Source organism: Drosophila navojoa, chromosome 6 (assembly GCF_054131105.1).
Source record: "Drosophila navojoa isolate 15081-1374.11 chromosome 6, UAZ_NAV_1.0, whole genome shotgun sequence".
Taxonomy (NCBI): Eukaryota; Metazoa; Arthropoda; class Insecta; order Diptera; family Drosophilidae; genus Drosophila; species Drosophila navojoa.
Window position 1 is genome coordinate 713,776 of NC_142894.1, and position 27,610 is coordinate 741,385.

General features: G+C 39.6%; 2 protein-coding genes across 8 annotated transcripts in view; both read right to left on the reverse strand.

The window, feature by feature from the left end:
- The window catches only part of sv (paired box protein shaven), a 178,661-nt gene that overhangs the window by 37,100 nt on the left and 113,951 nt on the right, over window positions 1-27,610 (reverse strand). The gene's annotated exons all lie outside the window — the stretch shown is intronic.
- The window catches only part of zfh2 (Zn finger homeodomain 2), a 49,028-nt gene that overhangs the window by 18,042 nt on the left and 3,376 nt on the right, over window positions 1-27,610 (reverse strand). For 6 of the 7 annotated variants that reach the window (XM_089262782.1, XM_089262783.1, XM_089262778.1 and 3 more), the window contains 2 exons: window positions 11,740-11,787; window positions 403-2,159 (listed from right to left, as the gene is read on the reverse strand). In XM_089262782.1, coding sequence (XP_089118908.1) covers window positions 403-2,129 — 1,727 coding nt within the window. In that variant the 5' untranslated portion in view covers window positions 2,130-2,159; window positions 11,740-11,787. The remainder of the gene's footprint in view (window positions 1-402; window positions 2,160-11,739; window positions 11,788-27,610) is intronic. The other variant, XM_089262780.1, reaches the window with a different exon arrangement.

Sequence of the window (27,610 nt, forward strand, 5' to 3'; positions counted from 1 at the left end):
TGTCTGTCCACATAAACCCTCCGAAATAAGCCAAGGACTTATAATTTTGTATATTTATATACATATGCATATGTATGTATGTGGCGGAAATGATAGTATTATTCGAATATAACATCTTTTCGATATATCGGCTCATGCCTAATATTGGGTGGTATTAATTGAGTATGAGATTGGCTAACACTAAACTTCCTGACAAAGTTGCCAGTGAGTTTCGATTGATATAATCGAACGTGCTAGTGAAAAAGCAAGCAGTTGATAAGCAATAAGAAGAAGGGCGACAGTGCAGGGATACGCTGCAGTCCTCAAAATTATCTTTTAGAAAAAAGCGACATGTATATATCCGGGGAAATATTCCTGTTAGGAATACAGAGTTGCCTACGGAAGAAAAATGTGGATACTCACCGACCACAATCCACGCCTTGGGGTCGCCCATTAATGTGATCGGAACAGGCGCCAATCGTGAAGCTTGAGGCTGTCGTATTGCCAACAGACGCGGCGGTGGGCGAGATGGGCATAGATGCGGAAATGCTGCCGTTGGGCGAGCGCAGAGGCTGTGGCAGTGACTGAGATTGGGATTGGGATTGAGATTGAGGAGTAGCCGGCGACTTGGTTCGGTGTTGAATATCAATCAATTCACAAGTTTTGCAGTCGACACCCTTAAAATCGGGATGCTCCAAGCAGTGTGTGGGGAACAAAAGGTGTTTCTGTTGCTGTTGCTGATGCTGTTGTTGTTGCTGTAGCTGCTGCTGCAGAAATTCTGTGAGTAGCTTAACACCTCGTGCATTCTGCTCATTAGCCAAAGCATTGAGAGACGCATGAAAGGAACTTAGTTGCACCTGAGCTTGGGTCTGTATTGTGGGTGGATAAACGCCGGCCGCATGTTGTTGCTGCTGCAAGGAGAGCAGATGTTGCTGCAACATTTCGGCCGCTGTTAGAGTTGCAGTATCTACATCCATAGGCTGCTGCTGTTGTGGAGCTGTGGGTGAATTAGTGCCACATCCGGACCTTTGGCTACGCTTGTTTGACTTATCGCTATCTATATTATCAGTACTGGACTTTACATCTGAAGAAGGTGGACTGGGTGGAGCTGGAGGTGCAGCTGAACGTAATGGTGGAGGAGGGGGAGGAGGAGGTGGAGGTTGGGACGGAGGTGTAGGCGTACGGGTTGAGCCCTCACTAGCCACCCGCAAAGGCTCGACTGCATTTGTCGGCGATGCAGATGATCCTCTTGCTGTTGGAAGCGAGCAAGCTGTCAATTCCGTGCCGTCTGCCTTTGCGCCTAAATTATCATTAGTCTTAATTGTTGCTAAGTTTAAGGAACCAAATTTCACAGTTGTTGCTATATTATGCAGCTCCTCTGTCATGTCAACATCAGCCACGGTATCCTCGGCACTCGAGCTTTCCCCTTGACCCGTACCAGGGCCCGATCCTGAAAATTGATCCTGAATACGTTTTGTTTCGCTGGCATCAATGTTGAGAGCATCCTTAACATCCAATGGCTGTAGAAATGAGATCTGCGGCTTCTCATCCATATTCCGCTGAATGATCGCACTCGAAAATTCACGATTCAGTAGCTGTTGCTCCAACTCCACCAGATTCAATTGGTGTTCACTATTCGCATGCAAGCTGAACGAGTTGACAGTGCCGAACGACAATTTGCATATGAAGCACATCAATATTGGCTTATGATTTTGTGTCTGGAATGCATCTACCGCATCCAGGCAATGGCTGCTGGCATCTTGGGCGGATACCACGCGAAACGAATGGATTCTTGGACTCAAGTGACTCGGCAACCTGCAAGTATCATCCACTCCCAAATCTTCACCCTCAGCTCCACCGTCAGCCTCAGACTCAACGTCAACTTGTCCCCTACTCCGATTCTCTACATGTACATGTGAGGGCGCTCTTGCTGTAGATGATACTGTTACTGTTGCTGCTGCTGCTGCTGTAGCTACTGCTGTAGCTGCTGCTGTTGCTGTTGCTGCTGCTATTGGTGTCCTTGTGGCACAGCTTGATCTTAAATGATTAGTGGACGAAACAGTCGCATTGCCTGCATCGATTATTAAGGCGCTGCCGTCAAGATTGTAAACTATTTTGCCATTAAAAGTTTCAACATCAGAGCTGGACATTGGAGAGCCGTCGTTAGCATTATTGGAGTCCTACGAACAAATAGCGAAATCAAGCAAAAATATCATTAGTAATCAATGCATCATTCAGTCAAGAGCTTCTTACGACTAGGACAAAGGAGAACATTTTTATAGAATATGTTAAATATAAATGAAACAAGTAGAAGTGCTCTGCGCTGTAAGCTGCGACTTCGCTTGGGCTGCACTGAAATGTGGGCAATAGTATGATCTGTCAGTTCCAACAATTAAGTTCTCATCAAATGTATAAACATAATAAATTAGAAGTCTCTAGGTCTATGCTTAAGAAACGAAATAAATTGATCTATTATTCTTGATCAAATAAAAACAAGTAAGAAGGCTCTAGTCGAGACTGCTCGACTAGGAGATACCCTGAACCCTCCAAGCTGATATTTTAATCATTCTATACTTAATTTATGCACATATACATGTGTACATACACATGCATCCGCACGCTCATATAAAAACACGCTCTGCTAACTGCGCAGTAAGCAGCGACTTAGTGAAATCTTAATGAAACTTTCAGAACGTAAGCATAATGTTCAAATGGATGTACATTTCAAAGCACAGTCTCTAGTATTTGAAATGCGTTTTTTACAAATTGGGGACGAATGGGCGTGGTATCCAAAATCTGTTTACAAAATGTGTGTATTCATCATATGTATATACACAGTAAATCTCTAGGTTCAATGATGTTCAAATAAGGCTGAAAAACCAAATATATATTTATTATTATTATTTATTATTTATTATTTTTGGGACATCGATAGAGGAGATTACTAATAACCTAACTATCCAAATTAACTATCCCTTTGAGCGGAGATAAATCCATCATAGCTCGTTGGACTTAGGGGGTCAACCTGCGTATTGATAACAAATTTCAGGTCTGTAGCATCAATAGTGCCTAAAATATATTCGAAGAATTAATATTTCGATAATTCTTCGCATCTTTCGACTTAAACAAATACACACTCATAGGCATGTTCCCATGAAGTGTGGGCTTAATTGCTTAATAACTTTTCTTGGTGATGGACAATCTTCATAGAACTTTCAGTTCGTAAATATAACATTTGCCAAAGCACAAGTCTCTAGTATTTTAAATACGCCTATTACACATTTAGGGGTGAGGGGATGGATATTTGCGTGAGGAGTAAACTACAACAAAAATATAAATTCTATAAAACACATATAAGTCTGCATTTAAAATATGGATACTGTAGCTTCAAAGGTGTAGGAGATATAATTAGGAAGGCTCAGGGCATCTCGTTGTCGAGCAGTCTCGACTAGAGCTTCCTTACTTGATTTTAGCTATTTTTTGAGAAAAACTTGATATGTGCCTGATATATACGAATCTAAGAAAAAAATTTAAGTCTTTGGCTTTTATATTTACGGACGGATATGCCAGAAATCATATTAGTTGGTAGCTATAAAGCTAAAATTTGGAATGTGGATCCGCGTCGACCACCCAAGATCATGAGCTTCATTGAGCCAATCTCTTGGCTGCAGTTGACTTTTCTGGAGAAATGTCCATATGTATATATGTATGTACATAGGTGAAATAAATATCTTTACATTAATGTTAACGTTATTAACAAGAAGAAAAATGGGAGCAGGAAGAAGAAGAAGAAACAATGACACTAATAATGTAAAATGGGTAATTACTTGACAATTATCTGCAATGCGTTTTCAGAATGCCTTATAGCTATTTAATGACAACGGGGTTATGATGACAACTTAAATATACGTTGTGCGTGTGTGTATGTTTGTGTGTGTGTGTGTGAGCACCTCTGCCCAACTGACTGTATCTCTGTTTTTCTGTCTCTCTTTCTCTCCCAATCTCAGTGCTTTGTGATTGTATTGTTACCTCTGTATTACAGGGTGTGTGTGTGTGTGGGCGCACACTCAATGTAACTGCAATTTGCATCTGAACAATTGTTGACAATTATTTGATGTACATATATACAAAGTCTGTGAGTGTGGTATGGAGGAAGGGTGGTATTAAAATGCAAATACATACATAAGTGCATAGCGAGAAATTCTGTGTCGTATGTGCACGTGTGTGTGTATCAATTCGTCTGCTCTGACTCTGCTAGAGATGTGCGCGTGCACGATATGCAACAGACAGAAGTTGGCGACTTGGTCAGTCCATAGACTTAAATAGAATTAACTGATATCATGATAAGGGCGATTTGTAGCGATTAGATTTGTGTATTATTAGAACTAAATTAAACCCTTCAGCCATATATGTATGATATGAACTTTACTACAGTGGCAGTTATCGTATAATTCGAGTTGAAATCGAGATCACGACACGACCTCATCTCCATTTCAAAACTAAGTGAAATGATTCAATGAAAAAGTTTAATAATGCAGGGACATTAACATACATAAATACATACATATATAATTGCTAAAAAAAACCATCTATTAGATGGTTAAACATCAAATACTTTTGCAAGCTCAGAATAAAAAAAAAAAAAACATGTAAGAGAGCTCTAGTCGAGACTGCTCGACTAGGATATACCCTGAACCCTCCAAGCAACTGATATTTCAATATTAGCTCGCACACACCCACACACACACGCACACACACTACATACACAGGCGACTGCGCTTGGGCTGCGCTGCAGGGTTGGCAATGTTATTAAAATTTATTTTGGATAAGTTGATTTCTAGACGTACAATTTTATGAAACTTTTAAAACGTAAACATAATGTATAAATGTATGTACGTTCCAAAGCACAAGTTTTTAGTATTTGAAATATACTTTTTACAAACATGAGGGTGAGGGGTCAATTTTAACAAAAACCGAAATTGTATAAAATGCATCTGAATATACAATTTTAATTTGGAGACTCTAGCCTTAAAGATGTGGGAGATTCAATTTTATAACTGATTTTCGATAAAAATATCGAAATGAGTTATAGTTTTCTAACGATAAACTCGATATGCGCGCTATATATATGGACATTTTTTAAAGAAATTGAAGTCTCTAGCTCTTAGGTCCTCTGAGATCAACGCGTTTATACATACGGACAGACGGGCGGACAGTCAGACGGACAGGGCCAACTCGACTCAACTCGTCGCCTTGATCAAGAATATTTATCCTTTGTGGGGTCTGCCACGCTTTCCTTCTGCCTGTTAAATACTTTTAACCAAACCATTATACCCTGATTTCCCATTTTCAACGGGTTCAGGGTATAATAATAATTCTAAAAAGAGCTAAAGTAAAATTGAAACCAAATTCAGTAAGTATATAATAGCTGTTATCAGAGGAGTCATTGTCCGTGAAATTAAGTCTGCATGTCGCATCCATAGAGACACATGTACAGGCAGCGTTTGTGTCATACAGTCATACAGCCGACTGACTTTTAATACGAGCATACAAGTAAATGCTCCATTCAAGAGGGCTCAGCTCGGAGTTGTTTTAGAGCTGTTCTCCCAATCATTGTACACTTCTCTAACGAACACGAGACGAACACACACACATACACAATAAGTAAGCAAGCTCTAGTCGAGACTGCTCGACTACGAAATCCGTGAACGAAGGATTCGAAGGATTCGAAGAAGGTGTAGGAGATATAATTAAAATAACTGGTATTCGATAGGGGTTTTAATCGATAACAAAACACGGTAGCCGTTATCGATTTCTTGAGAAAAACTCAATATACGCGTGATATACACGGACCGAGGAAAAAAATTTAAGTCTCTAGCTCTGAGATCTGAGATCGAAGTGTTCCAAAATACGGTCGGGCGGACAGACGGACAGGGCTAAGTCAGTTTGTCGCCCTGATCAAGATATATACATACTTTGTGGGGTCTTCCACGCCTCCTTCTGCCTGTTACATACTTTTCACAAAGCCAGTATACCCTGATTTCCCATTAAAAATAGGTTCAGGCTATAAAAACACATACACACACTCTGGAGTAGTATAATGGGAATTAATTTGACTTGAATAGCCTGACTCAGTTACACTTTCTTAATCGAGTGCTTAAGTTACCACGGCACAGGCTTACGAAGCCCAAATCATACAAAAATAGTGCTTCCCTTAGGATCCGTCGCCTTGATAGACCCAAGCGTCTGTCACTCCCTCTCCGGTCTGTTACAGGTTGTTTTACGGAAAGTAAAGATTGCTTATATTATCAGTCCACTTGCATTAGGGGAAACATTGATCGACATCGCTATAAACATTAAAAGTTGTATTTAAACGCGCTTTTAAATTTGTATAATAGTCTTAAGGTGAAATCATTGAATCTAATCAAATCTTTAAGGCATACGCTATCGAGGAGTTGCGCTAGCTTCGTCCCAAACAACCGAACGAATGACGATGGGCATGCAATGGGGACCAAAAATTGCATTGTAGATGATTCTGTGGAGTAGGGGCTAAACGGAGCAAACGTGGTAAAGATAGAGGTATTAGGGGTGATAGAGATGGTTGGGGTGGTAGAGGAGGCATATGCACAGCATTGGCGTCAAAATAATAACAAGAAAGAGAAAAATTATGACGACCGAAGATGTAATGAAGACTCGCGCATATCCACCTTTGGATTTCAAACTGCTAGGTGCGGAGGGTGTGAGGTGGGTAGCTGGACAGAGCTGAGGAATGCCATGAGTGAGCGGATTAGGGAGAGTGCCGCACAGCCAAACCAAAACTGAGTGCGATGAGCCCAGCGAAGAAATACAGTGAATAGAACTGGAGGTGAGGTGGATCGGTTGTCTTTTTAATTTTTGCATACCAGCCACAGCCACAGACAGAGGCAGATGTAGAGGTAGATGCAGAGGCAGGGACGGAGACGGAATAACAGACACAGCGACAGCCGGAGAAACCGACCAAAATACGAGTGCGAGCCAACACCAACCCGGGGTCAGCGGCGCGGAGGCAACGTCAAAGCGGCATGCCACTCGATGGTGGTGGCTGATATATCACGGAATTTGTGTGTGGGTGTAGTGCACAAGCAAGACGAGCGAACAATATAAACCAGTTGAGGAATATGAAAACAGATAACAACTCCACAGAAATAAAGACGTACAACAACAAGGCACGTGGAACCCACACACAGACACACACAGAGAGGGAGAGACAGAGAGAGAGGGAGAGAGAGTCGACACACGCACACACACATGCGGAGATCCCTACTCTTACCGAAGATTCAGTTGTAAACAGGCAAAAGCGTCAAGGGCAAGAGAAGAGGTCTGAGGGGAGTGGCAGAAGAGAGGGCGTGCGGCGCTGAGGAGAGAACCTTGACTTGGCTTTATTTTCTTATGCAGCCAAAAGAAGGCACTGAACTCTTCATTTCTGCGAGTTGAGTGCAGATTGGATTGTGCGCATGGAGGCATTCGTTTTGGGTCTATGCACATACATATGTATGTCCTATGAGCTCATTGCTTGTCGGACTGCAAACAAATACGGAATTCAGACGTCCCAATACTTCCCGCCACAAAATATGGGTAGCTACTAGGGCTGTCATATATTTTTAAAATATCGTGTGGATGATATTTTAAGCTAAAAAAATATCAAGTTTTAAAATATCGATGTACCAATAATTTGCGATTTTTACAAACTCTACTCTACTCTACACAATATTGTGGTAACTTCGTCTCCACGCACTTAGTGATCTAATTCATATTCGAATCTCCTGCTCTTCTCCACTTGTCCACTTGAAATGCTAATTTATCGATATATTTAACCAGACGAGTTTGAGAAAATACATATATATGTATGTATGTACATATGTGCACATGTATGTATATACCTGAATGTTTATAAGTGCTTGCACCCTGCTAAGGGAGCTTAGTACCTCAGAGTACAATACAAATCTCTTTATGCTGTGTATGTGTGTGTACGTGAAGGTTTTTACTGAGAAATCTCCTTTGTTCTCCGATTCAGCATAAAAAGTTGCGAATATAAAACAAAAGTGTCACTTGCTGTTCGCTTTTGCCGCCGCCAGGAGACGAGGGGCAATCGAAAACATGCATTGTTTTCACCATTTTATGGCTGTAGTAGTTTTTATGCATAAATACAGTCAATATACAGACATATGTACGTACACTCATACAAATATATGTACATATACATGTTTCAGAGGCGCTCATTTTTGTTTTATGTTTTTTGGTTTTGTTGTTGTTGCAGTTTCTGGTTCGTGTTTGTTGTTTTTTGCCGCGTCCTCCTCTTCGCTTGGACAAAAGCTCTTCGAAATCATTCATTTCGGTAAGATCAATGGATCGATACGGGCTATGAGGACAGCTAAGAAAAAGGAAGCCCCAATCCCTGTCTAAGGCTGTGATGAACTGTTTCGACCAAAGTCGAATGCCAATTTGGGCAAACAATAACAATAAATATCATTTATTTTAGCCTCCTCGCTTTATGCTCATTAAAATTGTCGCGAATCGAATTGCCATCGCATGAATATGTTAATGAGTTATTGTCCCGCGCACACACACACACACACACACACACACACACACACACACACACACACACACACACACACACACACACACACACACACACACACACACACACACACACACACACACACACACACACACACACACACACACACGTACAGAGAAAAAGAGAGAGAGAGAGAGGGAAAAAAAGTGAAAGAAACAACATGTGCTTACAAAGAGGTCACGGTACGGGGCCGCACCTACCAAGGATACCCTCGGCCCAAGCCGACATCACAAAAAGTGTGAGGCCATTGTTTCGGCTTTTGCCCTTTGCCGCGCTCTGAAAGCACCCTTGGCACATATACACACACGCCTACATATACATATGGACATATATGTATGTCCATAGGTACAATATGGGTATGTACGTGTGTTTGTGCATGTGTTCGTGAGCATGTTTTTGTAAAGGACTCGGACGAAGTTTGTATATGTGCAGATAATTATGCGTAACATATGTTTAAGTTTAAACAACTGCTTGACTGAATGATACCCTGTGTATTAGAGATAATATGTGAATAGAAATAGACATAATCATACGTATAGCTGTGTTTAAACAACTGACTAACTGAATGATACCCTGTATATTAAAGATAATCTGCGGGTAAACAACCGACTCAGGTTGTATTATCATATTCTATATTTTAGACATTATATAACTATGTAAGTACATACATACATATGTATGTATGTATATACATATATGCATGTATTAATCTAAGATAAACTGTAACAGGTATAGAGCAGCAATAGGCTCCGTTAGGAGCTTTGCTTGCCTTGATATCCGGCAGCACGTTCATCATCAATTATTAATACATACATACATATGTATGATGTATACACAGCTGTGAGCACATACATACATACATAGAGTCATAAGTGTGTGTGTGTGCTTACATAAGTTCGTATAATGAAGAGGGCGAAGAGTGAAAAGTGAAAATAAGTCTACTTGATACGATTGATTATAGCATAAGCTAATCTATGAACACATACTTACATATTTATATGCACATATCTACATATACAAAATTGCTAGTCATACATACATACATAAATACTTTTGCATACACTTACATACATATGTATGTATGTATGTGTATATGTGCATACACATAACTTGCGCGCTGTCACAATCGCCCTTTATTTGCAATGAATAGCGAGTGCCAGATTCAATGTACACACAAACACACACACACGCAGATGTCGCGACGTCCCTATTCTTGAGACTTAAGACGCTGCAGAAAACAGAAAAGAATAACAACAATAAGCGTAAGAACAACAGCAACAAGAAATGCCAAGGGAGACGAAGATTTGAATCCACAAATTCATAAGCGAGCTGCACACAAAATGAGGATTTACAAAATAGGAAAAGGAAGAGACGAGGATAAGTAGAAAGAGTACGAGTAAAAAGTAATAATAAAACGAATTAATGCACTGTAAATATACATACGTGCGTACATATTTATGCACATATGTATGTATGTATGGGCACAATGTAGAAAGGACAAAAACAAAACCAAATGAAAAAAAAGAAAAGAAAAGAGAAAATGAAGAAGCAAGAAATACCCACATACACAGACTGGCACCCATGCATACATACATATATGCGCATACACATGTAGTATGTGTGTACATTGTATTGAAGGAATTGTTTTCTTTTGCCTCCTGTTCTGAGAAACGGGTGCTGCACAATGCTATTCACGATGAGTCTGGCTCTGTGGAGGGGGCGCAGCGATGGTGGGTAGGGGTAGGGGGGAAGTTAAACTGGCCAAACCAAAAAAGATAATAGACATAGAGCCAAAGGCCAGGGATAGGGAGTGAGAGAGAGAAGCAATGCCGAAGTCACCAAAGCATCTCTCTTAACAGGGGTATGAATATAGAATATGGCAACAATGACAACAATAGGCCAGGTTCGTCTGCTGAGGCTGAGGTATGATTTCGTTAGCAGTTAGCGAGGGCAAGTCCTACATACGCAAAGCGGATGTTGAAACTCTATTTATATTAATCACTGAGCATTGTTTCAAAAGGGTATATTGGTTCTTGATATGAAGAGCCTCTACCGATCGATCCTATAACTGTGGTTATGTACAACGGGTGGAATATAGAACGGGTAGTTCGATGGCAGCTCTATAGTCTTTATACTGAACCTGAACATATTGCATCATATTGTTTTCCGTTCCTTAATCTTGACTTGCGTGTAATGAATTCAGAAACTTCGTAGGTTTTAGATTTCGGCTGTCAACCCCATTTTTTCGTCAAAATTTGCAAAATTAATTTTATATACTAGATAATATTGTCAATATTACGTTTTAGAAGTTTGATAAGCATGCAGTTCTTTGAAAGCAATTTGGAAGACTTGCTTGTGGTTTGCAAAAATACCGTTCACACACATATAGATAAAAATACAGTGACAGATGCAGATACAAACACAGATGTAAGTCGACATCTAGTTCTACTCAGGTTTGTCCACACAGACATCCAATTTCATAATTGGATAAAGATTATTATACCCCACTCATTCGATTCCTCAAATATAGGTACACTTTCCGGAGATTTTAGATACATATGCGCTTGTGTATATTTATTTGTATGCTATTACGAGCCGTTGTGTGTGTTGTCAAAGATAGAGTTCGTTAATGTGACAAAATAGATATGAGAGTAAATTTTAACAAAAATCTAGATAGTATGCATTTAAATATACATATATTTAATTTTTTTGGAGACTCTAGCTATAAATATGTAGGAGATATAATTTTATAACTGATTTACGATAAGGTTTTTAATCGATTACAAAGTAAAAGGATGAGCTATCAATTATTGGAGATAAACTCGACATGCGGGCTATATATACGAACATTTTTTATACCCTGTACCCATTGAAAATGGGAAATCCTGGATAAATGGTTTTGTGTAAAAGTATGTAATGGGCAGAAGGAATCATCGCAGACCCCATAAAGTATATATATTCTTGATCAGCACGACGAGCTGAGTCGATATAGCCCCGCCCGGCTGTCCGTCCGTCTGTTAATATGTATGAGTGCGTCGATCTTAGATAAGATGCCTCAGTATGAGATGCTTAATATTATTAATTGCAAAAGATATGATCTGAACTGAGTATATTATAGTGAGACGCTTCTATAAACTTACCAATTAAATTAGGCGATGATGATTCACCCCATCACAACATTGTATGCACTGAAAGAAAAAGATGACCTCGATCAGTTTAAAACAAGTAAGAAGGCTCTAGTCGTGACTGCTCGACTAGAAGATACCATGAACCCTCCAAGCTGATATTCTTATCATTCTGCACTTCTTTTATGCACGCACACATACACACATATGCATCCACCCTCACGCGCAGTGTTGCCAGATTAGCTATTAAATAGCATTTCTAGCTATTTCAAAATCCTAAATGCTATATAAATTTTGAAAATGCTATTACCTATAAATCTAGCTATTTATTTTAGTACTTAAAGAACAAAATTTTCAAGTCCCAAGCTTTACTCAATGATCTGTGCGATTCTACCACCACTACTTTATCGTATACATATACTTACATAGATCATCACTAGTGGTTCATTTACACCATTTACATCGATTGCGATTGATTAAAAAATGGAGAAAATCTATAACCAAAAATTTCATGATTCGCGCACAAAAATCACAGATTTTAAAGATTGTATAAGAAAGGACGAGTTGAACAACACACGGGCATATTATATATACTAATTCAGTGTTTTTGCCAAATTACATAACATTAAAATGCAAAAAGAGAATTCAGCTATTTTGTAAGCTTTTTATACCCTGAACCCATTGAAAATGGGAAATCAGGGTATAATGTTTTTGTGTAAAAGTATGTAACAGGCAGAAGGAATCATCGCAGACCCCATAAAGTATATATATTCTTGATCAGCACGACGAGCTGAGTCGATATAGCCCTGTCCGTCTGTCCGTCCGTCCGTCCGTCCGTCCGTCTGTCCGTCCGTCCGTCCGTATGAACGCCGAGATCTCAGAAGATATAAGAGCTAGAGAGCTGAAATTTTTTGTGCATACTCGTGTATACCATACGCAGTACGAGTTTGCTTTATTTTTTCGATAACTCATCCGATAACTTTTTTATCGAGAATAATCGAAAAATTCATTTTGTTTTTTGAGCCTCATTGGAATACTATTAGACATAGAGACTTCAGATTTACTGTGTATATATATATGATGAATACAAACATTTTATAATCAACAGATTTTGGATACGACGCCCCCTTCGCCCCCAATTTGCAAAAAACGTATTTCAAGTACTAGAGACTTGTGCTTTAGAATGTACACACATTTTGACCATATGATTACGCTCTGAAAATTTCATTAAGATTGCATGTCTACAAAAAAAGTTATTCATCAAATAAATTCTCATACTATGGCCCACACTGCAGCGCAGCCCAAGCGCAGTCGCTGCTTACTGCGCAGTTAGCAGAGCGCAGGCGCGTGAGGGTGGATGCATGTGTATGTATGTGTGCGTGCATAAAAGAAGTGCAGAATGATAAGAATATCAGCTTGGAGGGTTCAGGGTATCTCCTAGTCGAGCAGTCTCGACTAGAGTCTTCTTACTTGTTATACCCTGAACCCATTGAAAATGGGAAATCAGGGTATAATGTTTTTGTGTAAAAGTATGTAACAGGCAGAAGGAATCATCGCAGACCCCATAAAGTATATACATATATTCTTGATCAGCACGACGAGCTGAGTCGATATAGCCAGAGAGATATATACAGAGCGCGGGTGCGTGAGGGTGGATGCATGTGTATGTATGTGTGCGTGCATAAAAGAAGTGCAGAATGATAAGCATATCAGCTTGGAGGGTTCAGGGTATCTCCTAGTCGAGCAGTCTCGACTAGAGTCTTCTTACTTCTTTGAAATGTTTTAAGCTATTTTCAGTTATTTTTATACCCTGAACCCATTGAAAATGGGAAATCAGGGTATAATGGTTTTGTTAAAAGTATGTAACAGGCAGAAGGAGGCGTGGCAGACCCCACAAGATATATATATTCTTGATCGGGGCGACAAGCTGAGTCGATTTGGCCCTGTCCGTCTGTCTGTCCGTCCGTCCGTCCGTCCGTCCGTCCGTCCGTCCGTCCGTCCGTATGTATGAACGCGTCGATCTCAGAAGATATAAGAGCTAGAGACTTCAACTTTTTTTAAAATGTCCGTATATATCACGCGCAGATCGAGTTTATCACTAAAAAACGATAACTCATTCCGATATTTTTTTATCGATAAAAAACCTTATCGAAGATCACTTAAAAAATTATATCTCCTACATCTTTCAAGCTAGAGTCTCCAAATTGAAAATGTATATTAAGACGCATGTCATACAATTTCGGTTTTTGTTAAAATTTACCCCCCACCCCTAAATCCACCCCCTCACCCTCATCTTTGTAAAAGTCGTATATCAAATACTAGAGACTTGTGCTTCGGTATACACATACATTTTAACATTATGATTACGTTCTGAAAGTTTCATTACGATCGTACGTCTAGAAATTAAATTATTCAACAAATAAGTTCTCAAAATATTGCCACACTGCAGCGCAACCCAAGCGCAATCGCCTATATATGTGAGTGTGTGTGTGCGCGTGAGTTTGTATGTATGCGTGTGTGTGTGTGTGCGTGTGTGTTTGCTAATTATTATTGAATATAAGTTGCTTGTAGGGTTCAGGGGATCTCGTAGTCGAGCAGTCTCGACTAGAGCTTTCTTTCTTGTTTAAAGCCGATTTTGCTATTTTTATGTCTCAAAACCTGGCAACACTACTCACGCGCCCGTGCTCTGCTAACTGCACAGTAAGCAGCGACTGCGCTTGGGGAGCGCTGCAGTGTGGGCAATAGAGTATTTGTTTTATGAATAACTTGTTTTGTAGACATACAATTTTAATGAAATTTTCATATGGTCAAAATGTGTGTACATTCCAAAGCACAAGTCTCTAGTACTTGGAAATGGTTTACAAATTTAGGGCGAAGGGGGCGTGGTATACAAAATCTGTTGATTACAAAATGCTTGTATTCATCATATGTATATACAAAGTAAATATGAAGTCTCCACGTCTAATAGTATTCCAATGAGGCTCAAAAAAAAACAAGATCAATTTTTCGATTATTCTCGATACGAAAGTTATCGGATGAGTTATCGAAAAAACAAAGCAAACTCGTACTGCGTATGGTATACACGAGTGTGCACACAAAATTTCATCTCTCTAGCTCTTATATCTTCTGAGATCTCGGTGTTCATACGGACAGACGGACGGACGGGGGGACGGACAGACGGACAGGGCTATATCGACTCAGCTCGTCGTGCTGACCAAGAATATATATACATTATGGGGTGTGCGATGATTCCTTCTGCCTGTTACATACTTTTTCACAAAAACATTATACCCTGATTTCCCATTTTAAATGGGATAACAAGTAAGAGCGTTACAGTCGGACGTTACCGACTGCGGAATACTCATACTCGTCCCATCAGCAATTTGGTAGCTAACTTTACCTCGAATACTGTAGAAAATTCAGTATATATATATATATATATATATATATTTCAGGTCCCTAGCATAATATTGCCCAAAATATAGCAAAATTTGTAAAAATCACTAATTCTTCAGGTCAGATTTGCCTAACTCCTAGTGGGTGTAGACATGTAATTTTTCATTAATCTGTATAGAGTCATAACATTAGTGCATAAGTCCGCCATAGCTCATGATCTTTGGTGGTCGATGCAGATCTACATTCAAAACTTCAGCTTTCTAGCTCTTCAACTAATATGAGCTGGTAAATCGGAAAATGCATTTACCGATTTAGCACGCCCCTAGTATGCGGATCTGGAAAATTTTAACACTTTATGAAGATATACACGAGCATGTGTTCCGAGTGTCAAGCCTCTAGTTTCAATAGCGCCGAAATAACATTGCACCAACCAATATACTCATTTTAATTTCGTGAATGAGTATAATCAACAAGCGAGAATCGAGCATCTAAGGTCGAATATCGAGAATTGAAAGTATCTGAGGAAAGTGAGCGGGAATCAGCAATACCTGGGGCCCCGCATTAAGTCAGCTGGCTCTAATTCATCTGTAATTAGGTAGCGAATGGAGCAGACAGCCAAAATTTGAGGAACTGTTCGCACAGACTCAATTAGACCAGACAGTTAGAGAGAGAGACCGACATATATGATTACCCCAACCTGAATCACGGCCAACTGACTGCGCGGCAATCCACAGCGCAGTTGAGTCTTAAGTGTTGGCCAGAACCCAGTTTTCTTGGCAGTGCTATTATGTGTAGAAACCCTAGCAAGGGTACACTGCATACAAGCTTCATTCTAATTATGCCTTATTATACGATATTATTGTTGGGTGCCTTTTGCTATTGTTGGATACCCTACCCTAAAGAAATCTACAGTGGTACATTCTGGAATACCGTATCTATACGAGAGTGTGAGTGTTATATGCCAGTATATCAGATTATTGCCTTTAACGCTCTCATATATATATATAGGTAGGTAGGTTTTTATGTGAGTAGGGTATACAATCTTCGATCTGCCAGATCGTGGAGATGTCTTGCCTCTTTATTGCCACTTCATTTCTTGAAACCTTTTGAGCCCTTTTTTATCGAGCAGTAATTAAATATTGCGTTCACGTAATTGGTTTTATTAATGCACACACATTTAGACAGAGTCTGTATATACCTGTATGGTATGTATGCTTACCTATATGGGATGTTATATACACAAACATGTATGTAGGCGTAGGTGTTTCTCGCTGTCGTGTACTAAGATACAAATTACACTATGCTTCAATAGTTTAGGCACCAGTATGACGAGTGTTGAGAGCGTTAAAGGCAGTAATCTGTTATAGTGGCACATAGCACTCGCACACTCGCACTGTGGCCTGACAAAAGACTTTAAGCATATGTAGCACTATTCAACAAAGTTGACTTCATTTTATAGAGCCTCTACATAGACTATAGTTTGAGCTTTTACGTGTATGCCTGCTTCGGCGCTGTGATTCTTATTATACCCTGAGCCTAAAAATGGGAAATCAGGGTATAATGGTTTTGTTAAAATGTACAATATCTGTATAATGGTTTTGTTAAAATGCATGTAACAGGCAGAAGGAGGCGTGGCAGACCCTAAAAAGAATCAGGGCGACGAGATGAGTCGCTTTGAGCCTATCCGTCCGTCCGTATCTCCGTATGTATGAACGCGTCGATCTCAGAAGATATAAGAGCTAGAGACTTCAACTTTTTTTAAAATGTTCGTATATATCGCGCGCATATCGAGTTTATCACTAAAAAACGACGTGTGTGTGTACTAATTATTACTCATTCCGATACTTTTTTATCGATAAAAAACCCTTATCAAAGATCAATTAAAAAATTATATCTCCTACATCTTTCAAGCTAGAGTCTCCAAATTTAAAATGTATATTAAGATGCATTTTATACAATTTCGGGTTTTGTTAAAATTTACCCCCCACCCCTAAATCCACCTCCTCTCCCTCATCTTTGAAAAAGTCGTATATGAAATACTAGAGACTTGTGCTTCGGTATACACATTCATTTAAACATTATGATTACGTTCTGAAAGTTTCATTACGATCGTACGTCTAGAAATTAAATTATTCAACAAATAAGTTCTCAAAATATTGCCACACTGCAGCGCAACCCAAGCGCAATCGCCTATATATGTGAGTGTGTGTGTATGCGTGTGTTTGTTTGTATGTGTATGTGTGTACGTGTGTTTGTTTGTATGCGTGTGCGTGTGCGTGTATTTGTATGTATGAGTGCGTGTGTGTGTACTAATTATTATTGAAATATCAGTTGCTTGTAGGGTTCAGGGGATCTCGTAGTCGAGCTCTCTCGACTAGAGCTTTCTTACTTGTTTAGTGATAAACTCGATATGCGCGCGATATTTTACAATCGCCAAATCGACTCAGCTCGTCGCCCGGATCAAGAATATATTTACTTTGTAAGGTCTGCCACGCCTCATTTTGCCTGTTACATACGTTTTAACAAAGCCATTATACCCTGGTTCCCATTTTCAATGGGTTCAGGGTATAAAAAGTTCAATGCCCAAAAAGTGGCAAACGACATATGTAATTCTTGTATCGTATAAAAGCTGTTGAACTATTTTGAAATGCACGAAACGACGCCAATCGAGTGGAGTGGACACCAAATCACGTACACACACACACATGGGAGAGACAGCGAGAGACGGAGAGTGATTTTTGTTTAACTGACTCGCATAGTGGCGACAAATGTGGAACGAGCAAATAGAACGTCGCGCGATCAATACACCTTCCAGTGGAAGATTGGAATATCCCCAGGCGCGTAGCCAGAATTTTTTTTTTTTTTTTGGGGGGGGGGGTTTCAGCAAATATTAAATACACATATTCGTACTTAATAATATAATAGATTACCTTTATTTCAAATTTCTTTTTCTACTAAAGAATGTCTATTTTCCGACTTGTTTTCGCCATTTCGTTCAAAATATCCTCTGGAGTGACTTCAATTTTAGAGTGGATGTTGAATTTTCGACTATTTCGGGGGTTGTTTGAACCCCCGAAACCCCCCCCCCCCTGTATACGCGCCTGTCTAATAGTATTCCAATGAGGCTCAAAAAACAAAATCAATTTTTCGATTATTCTCGATAAAAAGTTATCGGATGAGTTATCGAAAAAATAAAGCAAACTCGTACTGCGTATGGTATACACGAGTATGCACACTAAATTTCAGCTATCTAGCTCTTATATCTTCTGAGATCTCGGCGTTCATACGGACAGACGGACGGACGGGCGGACGGACAGACAGACGGACAGGGCTATATCGACTCAGCTCGTCGTGCTGATCAAGAATATATATACTTTATGGGGACTGCGATGATTCCTTCTGCCTGTTACATACTTTTCACAAAGCAATTATATTATTTCCCATTTTCAATGGGTATAATATGAAAATCCTAATAGTAATTATCTTTTGTTTCTCATTTCATTGATTCTCGCTCGTTCTTTCTCTGTCCCTTTCTCTTTACCGCTGGCTTAACCCAAACTTGTTTTTTGCTGCACAGTCTGGTCTGAGTATGTGTGTGTGTTCAATTTCTTCTGCTTCTTCTTTCACTAGAGGTGTGATTGCAGGTGATTCGAAACTTTATTTTTGAACGAAGATGACTCCGAAAGCAACTCGAACAATAAGAGCGCCAATCGCAGCGGATGTTGTCGAGACGTCTTTTCACTCGTAATTAAAAGAGATTATTACACACATATATACATACATATGTACATATACATATATATATCATGCTTATCAAATCTATTATATTCATGCATTCGATCCTATATATGCTCCCGTATAGCTTCTATATAAATGTCCTGTACAAGCCCAAAGATTTTAGATTTTATATACATTTACATACATAGATATATGTACATGTATCTACATAGAGTCTGTCACGTCACCACAAAGCATGGTGCTCCAATTCTCGGGCACAATATATGTGTATATGTATATAGATTTACACATAAATATGTGTTTGGAACGGTGATCACGCAGCAACAGCGGAGAATTAATTGTCCAAAAATTTGTTGAAATTAAAAATTTCTACGCCGTGAGTGCAATTTTCTTGAGGTAATGCTATGAAGCATAATTAGGGGAAAAATTATAATGAAATCGGCGAGTTATTATGGTCTCTTCCTCTTTACACTTCTGCTGCTGCTGCACACAGACACATGCATATATGCTAATTTTGTTAAGGGGAAGGAAATTTCTATGATTTCTATGTGAACTCAGTATAATTTGTTTTGGAACTTTAATTTATCTAAATAAACATAAAATTATATATTATATTTAATATATGTATATATATACAGATGTATATGCGCGTGATATACACGGACTTAGGAAAAAAATTCTCTAGCTCTTATATCTTCTGAGATCAACGTGTTCATACATACGGACGGACAGACAGACGAACAGGGCCAAATCGACTCAGCTCGTCGTCCTAATCGAGAATATATATACTTTGTGGGGTCTGCCACGCCTCCTTCTGCCTGTTACATACTTTTAACAAAACCATTATACCCTGATTTCCCATTTGCAATTTGTCCAGAGTATAAAAACTTTGGTATTTCTACTTGTAGTGCGTCATTAGAATATTTCGCCGCATTTCCGCGAAATAATCGTATGTTGATGTTTTGCGAAATTTCGATTGTAATGCAGAACGATAAGAAAACGTCTGTCTCATATACTTACAAAATATGGGAAATCGATTCGCTCTAGTTTCCGAAAAAAATCCATGTCCTGCAAAAACAAAATTTCAAAGATGCTTCTCCTGTAAAGTTACATTTTTCGACATACGATCATTTCGCGGGAATGCGACGATTTCATTAGATTTACTCAATATATACATATATGTTGTACTACATGCATATGTGTATAGAGCTAGCATTCCTTTCCACACGGATGGAGAGGCTTATCAGTTGTCATTCGTATTGTCAATGGGCCAATGGGAAAGCCGCAACGACAACTCCTTATTGCGCCCTTCCTTTCTTCGCTCTTCACTTGTCAGTCCTCCCCCTCCTCCCACTCTCACTTGCTGGAACTGCCGTCCACTACCAATTAAAACCCCAACACAGGCACTGAGGGTGGCTGCCAAAGCCAAAGCAGAGAGCCGAAAGCAATGAGCAGAGCTGGCGACTAATTAATGCGAAGGCTGCTTACGATTGGCTAGCGTATACACACACACACACACACACACACACAACAGAGAGACAGAGAGAGGTAAATTGGGTTTAGCTCAATTCACTGGCAACTCTCGAACCAACTAGAGTCATTGTCTCATTAATTTAACTGAAGCTGTGAAACTACGAGAGGAATGGTTTAGCTGAAGGAAGGGACACTGAGAGAGTTCGCAAGACTACGCTAACTAACCTGTACGCTATCCTAAACAACTACAGGGTATTTCCTGTCCGCTAATTTAAGTATTCGAATTGGCGAGGTGCAAAACTTGTTGTTCCTTCTTTTCGAGCACTGCAACTGGAATTGAATGAACAGATGAATCTACAGCTGACGCTTGTTTCACACACCATTCAAACTGATAAAAATACACACACACACACACAGAGCCACGTCCGTGTGTGTGTGTGTGTGTGTGTGTGTGTGTGTGTGTGTGTGTGTGTGTGTGTGTGTGTGAGCGTGTGTGTGTGTGGGGGGGTGTGTGTGTGTGTATGAATTGCTACCCTTAAAGAAAATATTTCGGCAGGAAAAAAGCCTTTATTGACCGTAAAGATAAGAGTGAGCACTTGCTAAGAGGAGTAGGTGCTAAAGCACGTTCACACTCAGAGAAAGAGAGACACAGAGACATACGGTAATACGAAAAAAAACAAGCAAACTGTGGTCAAACATGCGATACGACAACGAAGACTTGACCTGACCCAGTCACGAGACGCCGGCCAGCAAAACGCGCGTGTCGCTGTTGCCGGTGCCTCTGCCTCTGCCTCTGCCTCTGCCTCTGCCTCTGCCTCTGCCTCTGCCGCTACGATTAACTAACAAATTGTGTGTGTCCAAAACCTTTTTTATTAGAGAGTGAATCGAATCTTGTACACAGAGAGATATGCATGCATATGTGTTTTATCATTTTTATCTCCTTTTTTACTCAGTTTAGTTACACTTTATGCCCATAGAACATTTCACTTAATTTAAGGAGATCAAGCGACAGGCAAAGGTACAAATCGATTTTGCTGTTATCTCTTCTGTATCGATATCTCGATCTCTTCGTCATCTTCATTCTCGTTTATCTTCTCAGATACTTAGATTCCTCTTAGATTCCTCTATATGCAATATTTCTGCCCAGTTTGCATGTGTGATCTATTTTCTATGTTGCATGTTGTATGCTCTACGTTATATCGTCTTTCTTCTCACCTCTATCTGCATCTAATGATATTCAATTTTGATATATGTATTTAATTTTGTATTATAGATAATTCTGTTTCTACTGCTAATATGAGTAATTATTTATCCTACACATTCATTTCGCAGACAGTTCGCATTGTATACATTTTATGTATTTTGAATAAAACTTATTTTGGTTAGCTATTAACTTTTACTCTAAAACATTTCATTTATGATTCTGTCTGTTCCTCTGTCTTTGCTTCGGTTACTGTCAGGGACCGTAACAATTATAAATTGTATAGCACAAATTAAAAAATTAGAATTATTTTGTGGGACACAAAAAAAAAATATTTTTAATTGTTATAAATAATTTATATGATACAAATCAAAAATAATTATTACAGATCAATTTTTATATAAAAATCAAATCATAGCTCTTATATAAATTGAATTGATATACATACATATGTATGTATCTCTTTAAGCGAAGGAGCTACATCATATTTTTATATCATAGTTCGCAAATAACTGTTGACTCTTTTTCGTTGTCTGCAATTAGTGTCTTTCACTCACACAATAAAAAAGACTCAGAAACTGTTTTGTGTGGCTTAGTTCGCTTGCGCTCAGAACGAGATACTTTATTTCTGTTTTCGTTTCGCTCAAAACTGCGAATATTCCAGTAATTATTTTTATCATATAATTATTTTTATCATATAATTATTTTTATCATATTATTTATAAATAATTTTTTTTACAAAAAATTGAAAAAACAAAACGTTTATCCATTTTTATCCTATGTGTTTTCCCGTCTTTTCTTGGGGCTTCTTTTGAGCGTAAATTTTTGAAAATTCATAACCCCTATTTGCGGTCCCTGGTTTCTGTTTCTTTCATGTGCCATATATATACATATATATGTAAATACACATGTATGTGCATATGTATGTATATTAATGTGGACAATTACAGGTGGGTGGATCCCAGCGCCGGGACGAATCGTGTGCCCATTTGTCTGCGCCAATTAAGTACGGATTGTTTCTTGGCAAATGGAAAATGTTAATTAACGAAACCAGCTGTGACTCATTTGGGCAGGAGGGGTGTGGGCGGCAAGAAGAGGCACTCTGCAGATAAGCGCTGGCGCACAAACAGCCAATCAAAAGATGCGATGAGGAAACCACACTCGCAACACTGCGAATATTCTACGCACAGTGCGATGCTGTTTTACTCACATACAGATGCACAGACACAGCACACAAATAATCGTCTGCACATTACACATACATATATGTACCTAGGTACGTTTGTATGTATATATGTATATATATATGTATGTTTACGACTAATGTTTTTTATTTTCGCTGAGGTCGAGTGGGTGGTGGGATTGGCGTGCAAGCAAAGTAAGCTTAAATACTAACACAACATTCGTTATGTAAACACACACGCACGCTCGAATATGGACGGGAGTTGATTCGCGAGTGTGTGAAAAACACATTCATTGGTATGTGCGTACAGACCCACGCACGCATACATACATATGTACATACATATACATATGTATATGTATATGTATATGTATGCGCACGCTTTGCAGTGCTCTCTATGTAATTGCAACTGTACCAAAAAATTTAAATGCAAATAATTACAACAACAGCCGCTGACAACACGACCGCCGAGTCGGGACGAGTCTCGTCTTGCTTCGCCTCGCGTCGTTGCAGTAGGCATGTTTTATTATCAGTCCCCCAGCCAAGCAGTCTGAGTGTGGGAATCGGAGCCACGCCTTATGCAGCGCGGCTGGCTGGTGTGTCATCTTCCCCAGCCAGCCAGCAGTCAGTCAGCCCCATCTCTCTGACTTATATCAAGTTTAGGGTTACGGTAACGAGCGGTAATGAGAGACCCCTTAAAGCATCATAAACGAGCGCGAGTGAAACAGAAAAGCTGACGAAGCTGAAGCCGCCGCATCAGCATCCGCAAAACAAAAGCAATGAGCAGTAAAGCGCAATCATTGCCACTAAGTTTGAGCCGAGCGCACCCATCTCGCTCACGCCCATTTGAGGGCGAGCGCTTTACGATTATACACAAAGAGTCATCGAAAGAGAGAGACGGTGAGAGCGAGACCGACAGAGTGAGAGAGCGTGAGCGTAAACCGTGAGTGAGAGCCAAAGAGAGAGAGCTATGTGTTATGAGAGCGAACTTGTAATTATTTCTGCAGTGCTAAATGAAAGAGCGAGATGTACTTAATCAACAGTGTGCCTCACCACCTTGGCTCCCACTCAGGCTGATTTCCCTCCCTGTTCCCACAACTCACTCTCTTGCGATGACCATATACATATTGTATATGTACATATGTATGTACATACACACATTTATTTTTGCAAGAACCATATCGCATTAATAATAACTGCAAGCCCCAAGCTCTTTCATCCTGCTCTCTTACACATACATATGCGGCACCGAAAGAGAGAGAGAGAGAGAGAGAGAGAGAGAGAGATAGAGATAGAGAGAAAGAGAGAGGGCTCAGATTTAGGCTCCCATTTTGTCTGTGCAACTCGTACCCCTTTAATATTATTATTTTGTTTATTATATTATTGTATTGTAATTGCTCAAACTGACACACACCATGGCAACGACGTTGGCTAGGGCTCAACTGCTTTTTGCAGCCGGAGACAATTAGGCATCCCAATTGGGAGAGCGCGTCGTGCTCCTGGAGCCGAGCGCCTTACAACAGCGCACAGCGGCAGAGCCCGGCAATACCCATAAATATAATGTAAATAATGTATAAATTATTATACAAAATGCGCTGACTGCGCCTCGAAGACTTATACTTGGTGCTGCCAGCTTTCTCTCCCTCTCTCTCTCTCTCTCTGACTCGCAGATACGTACATAGATTTCGTTCTGCATTTGTTGGTCGTCGTCGTCACCTTCATCGTCTTCTATAGCAATGCCACCGTAGCCTACCACCACCCAGATTCAGTTTATTGTGGGTGTTGCTGTTGCTCAGTGCAAAAGAGCTAGTCGCTGTCGCAGTCGCAGTCGCAGTCGCAGTCGCAGTCGCAGTCGACGTAGCAGTTGCTGCCACTGTCGTTGTAGCTATCGCTGGAAAGGGACAGAGACAGCGAGGGTGAAAAGCTGAATCCGCACTCAGAAGCATAATGTGCACAATTACGCGCGCGACTGTTTACTATTCCCTTTTTGCTTTCGGTTACAGTTAGTTTTTTATTTCCTTTTGCGCTCTGATTTCTTATTTTGCTTACACACATTTTCATTTTACTTTAGAATCAGTCAACTTCCCCTTAACAGAACCGACATCCACATTATGCCCTCTTTCACTTCTCGTTGTTTTCCCTTATTATTTATACCATCTCCTTCTTAATTCTATTTATATACATACATATGTATGTACATATATACATATGTACATATATATATTTATATTTGCGAATGTTTGTTCTAGTGTAATTATTGATTGTAAAAGACAGGTAATTCAATTTATCTATGTACATACATATATCTTATACATGTATGTATGTATGTACATGTACATGCACACTTAACTTTTCTTTTTTATTTTCATTTATTCACACCGAGTCTATGTACATATACATATGTACATGTACATATCTATGTACACATATTTACTCATGTATATACATATGTACATATTTGAGTACATGCCCATGCCAACATTTACATATACACACACAGGAGCAGCATGCCACCCAGTGAATTTTGGTTAAAATAAGCTTTTTCGCAGTTTTTTCTTATTATTTTTTTATTTTAATTTCGCTGTTCGCTCTTATCGATTTTATTCCCACCACTTCCTTGTTTGTTGATTTCCATGTGCACGGTTTGGCGGGAGGAGGCGGAAGAGCTCGTAAGAAATGCCTGACGCGCACACATACAGACACCCCAGCATATGTACATACATACATACATATGTATATACGCGGGTGTGTGGGAGTAGCGTTATATGTAAATTTGTCTCGATTCGGCCACACCCATAGCGCCAATTAAAACACTTGAAAGAGCTACTGAATGCAGAGGAAAGTAACAAAAAGTGGACGTACTTGACGTCAAGTATAATCATACATACATAGCTATGTACATATGTGCATTGAAGTACATATGTATGTATATACATACATACGTACATACGTGTGAGGACAATTACACATACCATGTGCTGGGAGAGTCTGCACAGCTTTATTTTAATTGGCTACACGGCGCAGCCAGCGAAAAACATATGTATGTATGTATGTATATCCATGCAAACGTCCATAAAAGTGCGGTTGCATACAGGCTCAAGCAACACACACAAATAAATACACTTGTGTGTGTGCTTACTCAGTTAGTTACATACATATGTATGTATATTGTGTTGGTTAATTGCCTTCTCTTGTAATTAGTCGTCTGGTGGTGCCATCGCGTTCCTCCCCATTCGAGACCATAACGAATCACAAGGTTTGATGTTCAGCCAGTAACAAGAGTAGACGGTAAACATACATATGTATGTATAAACATACATACATACGTTTATTCATATGTACATATGTACATAGCTTGAAGGGGTCGGGCTGGTTGAACGTATCTGTGTGTGCGGGCGACAAGGAGCAATTAACTAGCCATACAAACGCATTACCACTCGGAATCACAAAAGAAAAGCATGCAAAAGAAGAAGAAAAAACGAGGCTTAACAGAAAAACACGCGCAAAGAGAGCGCCACAACTTTCATTGATTATGGCGACGGTAGAGAGCAGAAGAGAGCGCAAAAAGCAGAAGAGCTAAAGTAAATGTATTTATGGATGTATGCATACATGTGTGTGTTGTGTGTGTGTGCGCGCGTGGCGTGGTGTGGGCAAAGCAAAGCGAAACCATATAAAACACAAAAGCAAGCAGAACACTTGCGATGCGTGTATGTGTGTCTCGAAGGGGGTGAGACATGTGCAAGAGACGGCATATGGGTACGATGGTATGGGGAATAGCTGCTGCGGTTTCTGTTTCTAGTGCTGACGTTGCCGCTTCTGCTAGTATGGGGCCGCCCGACGAGCGACGACCAATCAAGACCCGAGCTGCCGAACTTAATATCGCACTGTTGCTTTACTCTTCTGTCACGAAGCGAGGGGGCTACACACACATTCAGACATAAAGTGTCGCTCTCTCGCCCAGCATCTCAACAGCGAAAGAGCGGCTAAACACACAAAACGATAACAAGTCGACGCACTCTTTAACTGTAACTGGACAGAGTGCGCGTTATATGCCAAATAACTGAAATTAAATGAGGAGCAGAAAAACAACACAAACAACAAATGCCTTGTCATTGGCTAATTAGAGCTTGCCACTAATTATCGCCGTGCGTTAAAGGGTGATTTTCGTTCGTTTCTTTCTCGCCTCGGAGCCAAATATCTACGCTCATTTTAATTGGCTACGAATACAATGTTCGGCCACAGTTGGCGCGCAATCGGGTTACTTGAGGTTAAGTTTTTCGTTGATCATCGATGCTGTATGTCGTATATTGTAAGTCGCATGTCGTATGTCGAATGTTGTAGGTTGTCGGTCATATGTCGTGTGTCGAATGTCGTATGCCGAATGTTGTATGTTGTAGGTCGTATGTCCTAGGTCGTATGTCGAATGTCCTATATCGTATGTGAAGTTATTTGGATATTAAATTAAAAATAAGTCAATATATATTTTAATGTCGTAAGTCGTATATCGAATGTCGTATCTCAAGTTATAATTTATTTAAATATTAAATTAAAATAAAGTCCATTCAATAATGTATGTTAACCCTAGTTTCACACAAAAGTAAGTAAGTCAGCCACATCGATAAGTATCGATGTGACATCAATGAAAATTAATTTACTACCAGAATCTAGCCAATTCTCTGGGAGCATTGAGGATAGAATATTTAAAAAAAAATGGTTGCTATACGTAGCAAGGAGGATTTAGTTATCTGCTTTTAATCTATTCAGACTTCATAGTTTTAAATTTTTGTATTTTCCTCGTGATATTCAGTTTACTTTTCTGTCAGGTAATAACAAAATGCAGAATATCTTTTACAGGAAACTTTTACCTTTTACATATATGTATTTAGAAAAGCAAA